This window comes from Thunnus maccoyii, chromosome 19, assembly GCF_910596095.1.
Source record: "Thunnus maccoyii chromosome 19, fThuMac1.1, whole genome shotgun sequence".
Taxonomy (NCBI): Eukaryota; Metazoa; Chordata; class Actinopteri; order Scombriformes; family Scombridae; genus Thunnus; species Thunnus maccoyii.
This window is the reverse complement of record NC_056551.1, coordinates 20,395,157-20,403,925: the sequence shown is the minus strand read 5'-3', so window position 1 is coordinate 20,403,925 and position 8,769 is coordinate 20,395,157. Positions and strand designations below refer to the sequence as shown.

Genomic DNA, 8,769 nt, shown 5'->3' with positions numbered 1-8,769 from the left:
CTGTGGATCTTCGCCTCCATCACTTACATTGAAAGTACATTTGAAGTCGATCTTTTAATAGCCAGTATGAACAGGAGGAATGATTACAGCGAGGAAAAACCTCTTTCAGTGTTCATATGGGCACCTGACTTCTTGTTTAAGACACACTCCAAAAAATTGTGAACTTATCCTTTAAGCTTTTCGGTTCATCATGCAGACTCCTCTAATGGACCATTTGGCCTCTGACCTTCTGGAAAAGGGCAGCAGAGCATCCAAACAAAATCAATTTACTAACAACTTATTTAGAGTTACGACTGCAGACTCATGTTAAGAAGCTTTTATTAACAAAAGGTCCCCAGCTGGACTCAAACCAGGGACATTGTGGGTCATGATCAGTGCCTTAAAACTCCTTGAGCACTAGGTTGTCAAGACAGGTGACTCTATTAATGACTAAATTAAGTATCTGTATGTGTTTTTCTTCTTCTTCTTCTTCTTCTTCTTTTCTTCTTGTTTCCTTGTTCAGAGTTTGACACTAGAAGACTGTTTTCTTGTTCATTTGCTGAAGGCGGAAAGTTTCTTGTTTTGATTGTTCCAAGCAGAGTATTTTAGATGTCTTAACACGTGTCTGGAGGGGATCTTTAACATTTATAAACATATTATTAACACATTGAAAAGATAAACACCTGCCAAAATAATATTTTAAATGGTGCTCTTGGGAATAGTTTATATCTGATCTATAAAACATTAGTAAATTATGTATTAATCATTATTTCAGTCATTACTTGTAAACCTTTTATAAATGGTGACTTATTAGAAAATGGGATTTTTAACTTGACTATAAATGCTTATTTATTGCCTACATTAATTTATTAATCATTAAAAAATACATAACTTTATATTTCCTTTGAATGAGTGCAGTTCGCTGAGCAGAGCTGGACTTTTGTGTGGTTTTTGTTCATTCAATAATTCTCCTCTATGGGTTGAATATCTCCGGTGTGCGGCCGGGATTGGACAGCCAGGATTGGACAGCCAGGATTGGACAACCAGGATTGGACAACCAGGATTGGACAGCCAGGATTGGACAACCGGTATTGGAAGGCTGGGATTGGACAGCCTGGATTGGACCGTCGCTCCACTGCCGGGGCCCGTTTGAACGGTTTGAACGCGGAGCTCCGCTCATCATTGGTCGGACGCGTGTCTGGGGCGTTTCACTGGGACTGCCCGGTTGTGTCCGGGTAAGATGGCGTTAGAAGAGCAGTGCTCGGCACCACCTCGATGGCGGTCTATATCTCTGACACACGTAGAGTTCCCGGAGGGTACGTAAACTCCACATCTTTCTCTACCTGCTGACGCTCTGCTTGTAATCACAGAATTTGCACATTTCGAGCAGTTCGTGTGTTTTTTTTCTCGCTACTGAATGGACACGGCAGTTGGCGATGCTGCCAAATAGTGAGACACTGTTAAAGCCCAGGCACAGCGGGGAATGTAACCCGGACTGCAGAATTGTGAGACAGCGCCGCATGCGCAGTTAGCGATAACGTCCACAATGAAGGCTAGTTAGCATGCTAGCTGTCTTGAATATCAGCATTGATATTTTATCTCAGTAATTAGCGAATATCCCGTTTCCTGAAATACTCGACGAGAATGAAGCATTTAGTAGAGCAAAACATAATTTATAACTGCGTGAAGTAAATAATTATTTCACCTTTTTATATGTTTGTAGCCACGATTATGGCTAACGTAGCAGCTAGCTCCACGGCCTGACACTGATTAGTATAACTGGCATGAAGCACGTTGATCGGAGCTTGTTCTGATAATAATTATATAAAATCAAATTATTTGATCTGTTAGTCAGTTAAGTTAGTTAGATGACGGTTTAACTTCACCACCTCACACGCTTCCTAGTGTGCTCACAGTTAAATATCTCAACCATCCGGGTTTACTTTAAGTGTCACTCCCACCAGTGTTGGGTGATGTTTGGACTTTAACAGTACATTTACTCAAGTTCTGTACTTAAGTACAGTTTTGAGTTACTTGTACTTTACTTCAGTATTTCCATGTGATGCTACTTTATACTTCCACTCCACTACATTCAGAGGGAAATATTGTACTTTCTACTCCACTACATTTATTTGACAGCTTTAGTTACTTTTCGGATGAAGATTTGACACAATGGATAATATAACAAGCTTTTAAAATACAACACATAGTTAAAGATGAAACCAGTGGTTTCCAACCTTTTTTGGCTTTTGACATTTTACAAAAAGCACTGTGTAGTCGGGGTCACATTTCAGATGTCTATGAGTTGTTAACAACTCCACCAAATAGTGATTTTTCCCTCTAAACTTCTCACATGGTTTAATTTCAATAAATGTTCAAACGATCCAATATTTCACCAAAGATTAGAGAAAAAGTCCAAAAACTGAAAACAGATTTGTGTATCAGAACTTTGTTTTTTCGTCTTTCCTCCCATTAATCATCTCACGACCCCTTAGATTTATCTGGTGACCCTTTGGAGGGGCCCGACCCCTAGATTGGGAACCACTGGACTAAACTAACTAACTAACTGTATATAAAGTAGATCAAACAAACTCCATCTCCAGCAGCTACAACAGTAACAGGCTGCTCTAACACTGATGCTTCAGTATTAATAATCTAATGATGTCATATATAATAATATATCAGTAAGAGGGACCAAAACACTACTTTTAATGCAATACTTTAACTACATCAAGCTGCTAATACTTATGTACTTTTACTTAATAATGATTTTTTTTTACTTGTAATGGAGTATTTTTACATTGTTGCGTTGGTACTTTCATCTGAGTACTTCTTCCACCACTGGACTTGTAATGTTACCAGAGTTTATGGTTTTTGTCTTAACATCAGAACTGTGTCACTGTGTTTTAGATGATCTGACGGGACAAGTGCTCGCCTACATCAGTCTCCTACCCATCGCAGTTCTTGTGGGTTTTGTTACACTCATAGTGTTTAAACGGGAGCTGCACACGGTGAGTTCTGCACAAGCACTTTTAAAATAGCATCACATTTAAAGTCAAGTCTGTGCCCAGTTTCTTGTATTAGCAGTTAATCTTTCTCACAGGAGCCTGGACAGCAGTGTCAGGCAGGCCAGAAGAGTTTGTAATCATTCGTGTGTTGACCTGCTTTTTACAGATTTCGTTCTTCGGTGGGCTCATCCTGAATGAAGGGGTGAACTGGCTGCTGAAGCACATTCTCAGAGAGCCGCGCCCATGTGCAGGTTCGTGGAGGAACAGGCTGTTGTTTTTTTAATGTGTGGTTGGCAGGGTTGGGCAATACTGAAAAAACATCCCAATCACCAGAATACCTTCTTCTGATATCAATAACAATAACTGTTCAGGTGCAGAAGTTCACTAGTTTAGGGGACCAAAACATTAGATTGAATGATGACAAACTGGTATTCCTATTAACTGTTAAATAACAGCCAGAATAAATTAAATAACTAAAAGATCTCAGTTGGTCAATAAACCATAAATTTTACTAGGGCTGCAACTAATGATTATTTTCATTATCAATTATTCTGATTACTATTTTCTCAATTAATCAATTAATTGGTCTACACAATGTCTGAAAAATTCCCCAAGCCCAGATGCAACCAGATGCAAGTTGGACGGCTAATTGTTGCATTTTACAGCATGCATGACATTATTTAACATAACATGCCTCTCCCTTTCATTCTTGATTTAATCTGCCAATTAGTGAATTAATTTATCCATTATTTAATTGTTTTGTCTATAAAATGTCAGAAAATAGTCAAAATGCTCATCATAGTTTCCCAGAGCTTCTTTTTCTTGTGTTGGCTGTTTCAGCTGTAGTATATATTTCAGATAATCTAAATTTAAAAACCTCAAACAAACCATACGTGTATCATGGGAGTAACATTTTTCCTCTCCATATGTTTTCATGTCTGAAAAGACCCAAAATGAACACTGTAAGCGGACCACTTGATTACTATAAGTGAATTATTTAAACAGCATTTGTATAGAAATGATTCTGTCCCAAGGTTTTTGATCCATATAAGCGGCTGATCACTATAACCATGATCACTATAGGTGGTTTCTACTGTATAAACAGTAAAGTAAAGTTTAGGGCTTTTGAAAAATGTCGATCACTCTTTCCTAAAGCCAGAGACGCAACCTCGAATGTCTCTTTGTGTCCCGACCAACAGTTCACAACCCAAAGATATGCAGTTTACTGTCATAGAGGAATAAAGAAACCAGACAATATTAGCATTTTCTTCATTTAAAAAAATGTTGCAGCTCTTGTTAGGTTTAGTTAATCCTGTATTTAAACAGGTAGTCTCAGTGAGATCAAGATCTTTTTCAGTGGAGACCTGTGTACAAAGAAAAGAAAACATACACACAGTCTACATACACAATAGACAAATTAGTTCCACATTAAATAAACAATTACAAGTGTTCTTCAAATGGATTATGTTGTAATTTTACCCAACCAGATATTTATATATAGTCTAGAGAGATGTGTAAGAAGCTGTCCACAACAGCCTTCTAACTATGTCATTTAGAGTCTTATGTACATAATAATAAGCATCTAAAAGGTATTAGAAATGAGTTTCAATTCAAATTTTAAATATTGTCATTTAAGTTTTTGTAAACTTTAAAATTATGCAATAAATCCTGTGAACCAATCATAAATGACATGATGTGCTGAGGTGAACGTTTCCTCTCATTCATGGTTGAGTTTCTGTGTTATCGGTAGCGTTTCTTCATATCAACCCAGTTCATTTAGCTCTATTCTTCATTACTGCAGTTAATGACCTGCAGTACATTTAAACTTACACTAGTTCTGCTCAAGCACTCTCAGCTCTCTCCTTCTGTTAGCGACTTTCTCACAAGTCACACAGCTGTTTACACACTTTTCATATCTACTTTAGCGACGGCTTCCCTCCCGCTCTCTCTTGCTCGGTGTGTCTTATGTTAAGCTATTCCTCTTCCTCCTTTAGTGATAAAGGAACATGTAATAAATGTAGTTTATTTACCACGTCGGAGGTGACGCTCAGTGAGTTAGAAGTGCAGTCTGGAGAAACAATCTAAACAGCCAAACGAGCTGTTTTTTGAACTGGCTTTTCTAATAGTCACGAATCTTCTTTTTCAGATTTTTGCGGATGCTTAACGAGACGTTCAACTTTTCATATCATACATGCAGTTTTTACTGTTTCAAGCCAAATTTCCAGAGGCTTTAAACTCGTACATTGTTTTACATTTGTATGAGGATGTGAGATGAACTCTGTGTTGTAAATGAATATTTATATCAGGTTGTGTTGTTCTTTCTGCAGGGGCTCATTCAACCCTGCACACAGAGTATGGGATGCCCTCCAGTCATTCCCAGCTCATCTGGTTCTTTGTTGTTTACTTCTTTCTTTTCCTTTATTTAAGGTGAGCTTGTTTCTTCTTGTTGTTTGGAGAGGCTCCAGGGCGGAGCTGTGACACTCTTTAAAGTTCAACAACTAATTAACGTCTGCAGTCCACAATGTATTCAGTTGTTTTATTCATATCTACCAGGCTGATTGATAAATGAATGTATTCTTTATATTTGTATCTGTTGTGTTATTTAGTTGGTGTATTCAAATGCATTTCTATCTTATTATTATTATTGCATGAAAGATCTTAAATTAACACCAAAGCTTGTACTTGCTGAGCAGATCTCTCTCTGTTAAAGCTTTGAATTTTACCAAATCGTCACTGGTTAGACGCTTTCATTCCACCTTTTTACAGGAAGTAGAGGTCGCGATGTAAACTCATGCTATCCTCTCTTTTCAGAATGCATCAAACGAACAATGCTCGATGTGTGGACCTGCTGTGGAGACACATACTGTCCATCATCCTGTTGGGCATTGCCTTATCAGTCTCATACAGCAGGTAAGAGGCCGATCTCATCTCAACAAATGACAGATAAATCCTAAAATCTAAGGTAACTGTTGAAAAAGGCACGTTAATATCCAGCGGTTGTAAAGTTAGACAGACGTACTTGTTTCATGAAGACATTGAGAGATGAGCTTGACTCTCCTGAGGTGCTTTAACAGGACTGATTAGAAATCAATCCAGAGTTTCTGTTTTTAATATTATTATTAAAAGTATTTTTCTGATCCGATTCTACAACTTCTATGTACCTTGTTTTATGTGAGATGTAAATGCTTTATACATTTACGGGTGCAAAAGTCTTTAAACTGAAAATAGGTGGTACATCATTCATCACAACATTGTTGACCAGTTGTAGTACGGTGTACTCAGAAGATTAACAAGAGAAGAACATTTTTGCATATTGTTTTCCTGGCCAGCCTGCTCACTAGGGCTGCAACTGACAATTCTTTTCATTATTGATCAACCTGTCCATCATTTTCTCGATTAATCGTTTGGTCCATAACATGTCTATAAAAAATTGTGGTTGCCTAAAACCCAAGATGACATCTTCATTCATATGTGTTCTTTTGTCCAAAACACAATAATGCTCTGTTCACTGTCACATAAAACAAATGAGAAGCTGGAGGCAGGAATGCTTCGTCTGTTTTAGTGAAAACTGACTTAAATGATTAACTGATTATCAATATAGTTGCAGATCATTTTTCTACCATCAACTAATTGTTGCAGCCCTGCTTGCTTACGTTATCGCAAAGGAAGCCAAATGATCCTCTTAATTCTTGTAATGACACCAAATTTGATATAATTTAAAACACATGACTGTTGTAGTTTACTGACACTTGACACTGATGCGTCTCTGTTTATAAGAAGCCACATTTACAGTCTGTGTTGTTTTTTTTTTTTTCCTGTGTCTCTCTCATTCTCAGGGTCTACCTGTTGTATCACACCTGGAGCCAGGTTTTCTACGGCGGAGTGGCCGGTAGTACGATTGGCATAATCTGGTTCTTTTTCACACAAGAGGTGCTGACACCATTATTCCCCAAAATAGCAGCGTGGTAAGTAGCGCTCTAATTTCTCTGCTTCCTCCTCGTGTCACAGGGGAAGACGATTTCATCCGCAGCCTGAATAAAACTGGTCCATTATGTCTCCCTCTAATATTCTGCCCTCTTAAATATGCTTCCACAGGCCGATATCAGAGTACTTCCTGGTGCGAGACACAAGCCTGATCCCCAATATCTTATGGTTTGAGTATACAGTGACCAGATCAGAGGCAAGGTAAGTAAATACTGACACTGGAGATTCATAACTCACCGGCTGTTGCGTTTGTCACCTGACCTATTTTTCTTCTTTTTTTTTTATCTTGCAGGAACAGACAACGAAAGCTTGGAACAAAACTTCAGTGATCCGCACAGTTCTTTTGTGAAACTGAGTTTAGGACCACAAACAAACACACACACACACACACAGAATCATGCACACACACACACAAACACACACTTACTCAATTTAAAAAAAAAAAAAACACACTGGAGAACCATCTTTTGGACTGACGTGGTTGCAAGGAGCAAAGGGCAAAAAAAAAACAAAAAAAAAAAAGAAAAGAAAAGAAAAAAAAAAAACGTTTACAGGTGGCGAAAGAGTGCCTGGACCTGGCCCGGAGCCTACAGCCTGAGCAAGTCCGTCCACACGCCTCTCCTTCTTGTACAGCTTGCCCAAATGCTCTTCAATGCATGCAAGACTGTGCAAGAGGCTATACTATTTAATGATAGATTAATATATATATTTTAACTATAAACGCACGCTGACAGTAACAGTGTACTGTAAGAGATTCAAGGAGCCAAAAAAAAAAAAAAATGAGGCTTTGGTCAAGTTTCAAACGAGTTGATGGGCGTCATTGCAGCATGTATTTAGTGATCCTATTTTTTTTTGTTTCGTTTTGTTTTTTTGTTTTTTTTTTAATATTCTGATGGATAGCTGGCGGGAACGGGCGGGGAGGGAGGGGGGGTTGGTTACGGCTAGGACGGGGGTGGTATATGGAATTAACCATTTTTCATTGTTATATAATAGAAAATGAACCATTTCTAAAATTGGTTATGATGTAATATAAATGAAAATTTGCACTTTGTGAAATTTAAAAAAAAGAAAAAAAAAACCCGACAAAAAAAACCCGACTAACACTAGTTAAATATTAAGACCCTGCCCCTCTTTTTCCCTCATCGGTCTTTGCTTTGTGTCTATGACTGTCAGTCCTAATATATTAGACTCCAAAGCTGATCTGCAACAGTGTAAATTTTAATGTTACTATTGAGCATCAAGGTCGAGGTTTCTGTTCATATTCACGTTTGAGGATTATGAGACTGAATAATCGCAGCAGCAGGTTTCAGTTGTTTTTGTTCTCGGACACACTTTTGGACTTTTTGTTTTGTTTTTTTTTTGTTTTTTTTAATGCCTCGCACACAGTAGCAGCCTGGGAACAGAATTCTGGGAATCAATTTTTCTTTTTTTGTTTTTTTTTTTTGTTTTTTTTTTACTGTTCAGTTTCTTATCTTGTTTTCTGCCGTTGCAGAGAGAAGTTTTTCTTTTTACCTGCATTTCTGAGATAACATTCCATAACTTTTTAGTGAGAAAACAAACATAATGACTGCTGAGGGGGATGTGCTTTCTTTCTTTCTTTCTTTCTTTCTTTCTTTCTTTTTTTTTTTTTTTTTTTTAAAGAAAGGAAATAAAAAAATTAAAGCCTCAGGTCAGTCGTAGCATGTGATTATGCTTAATTCCTCACAGCCCACGGCAGCTAATGTTGAAAGCTGTCGAGTGGGGATCTGAAGCTGATTTAAAACTGTCATATCATTAGTTCCACAAAGGGAAGTAGTTC

The 8,769-nt window shown here is 37.8% G+C and overlaps 1 protein-coding gene across 1 annotated transcript; it reads left to right on the top strand.

Moving 5' to 3' along the window:
- Positions 1-946: 946 nt before the first annotated feature.
- dolpp1 (dolichyldiphosphatase 1) lies at positions 947-7,466 on the top strand. Its single transcript, XM_042396174.1, has 8 exons — positions 947-1,295; positions 2,890-2,990; positions 3,154-3,238; positions 5,315-5,414; positions 5,799-5,897; positions 6,824-6,952; positions 7,083-7,172; positions 7,264-7,466. The coding sequence occupies exons 1-8, from the start codon at positions 1,220-1,222 to the stop codon at positions 7,298-7,300; spliced, it is 717 nt and encodes a 238-aa protein (XP_042252108.1). The 5' UTR covers positions 947-1,219; the 3' UTR covers positions 7,301-7,466.
- The last annotated feature ends 1,303 nt before the right edge of the window (positions 7,467-8,769 follow it).

Excerpts from the sequence above, each read along its gene's own strand:
- dolpp1 (XM_042396174.1), top strand. The coding sequence starts at position 1,220 with ATGGCGTTAGAAGAGCAGTGCTCGGCACCACCTCGATGGCGGTCTATA. Across the intron at positions 5,415-5,798 it reads TTTCTTTTCCTTTATTTAAG|AATGCATCAAACGAACAATG; the intron begins GTGAGCTTGTTT and ends CTCTCTTTTCAG. Across the intron at positions 7,173-7,263 it reads GTGACCAGATCAGAGGCAAG|GAACAGACAACGAAAGCTTG; the intron begins GTAAGTAAATAC and ends TTTATCTTGCAG.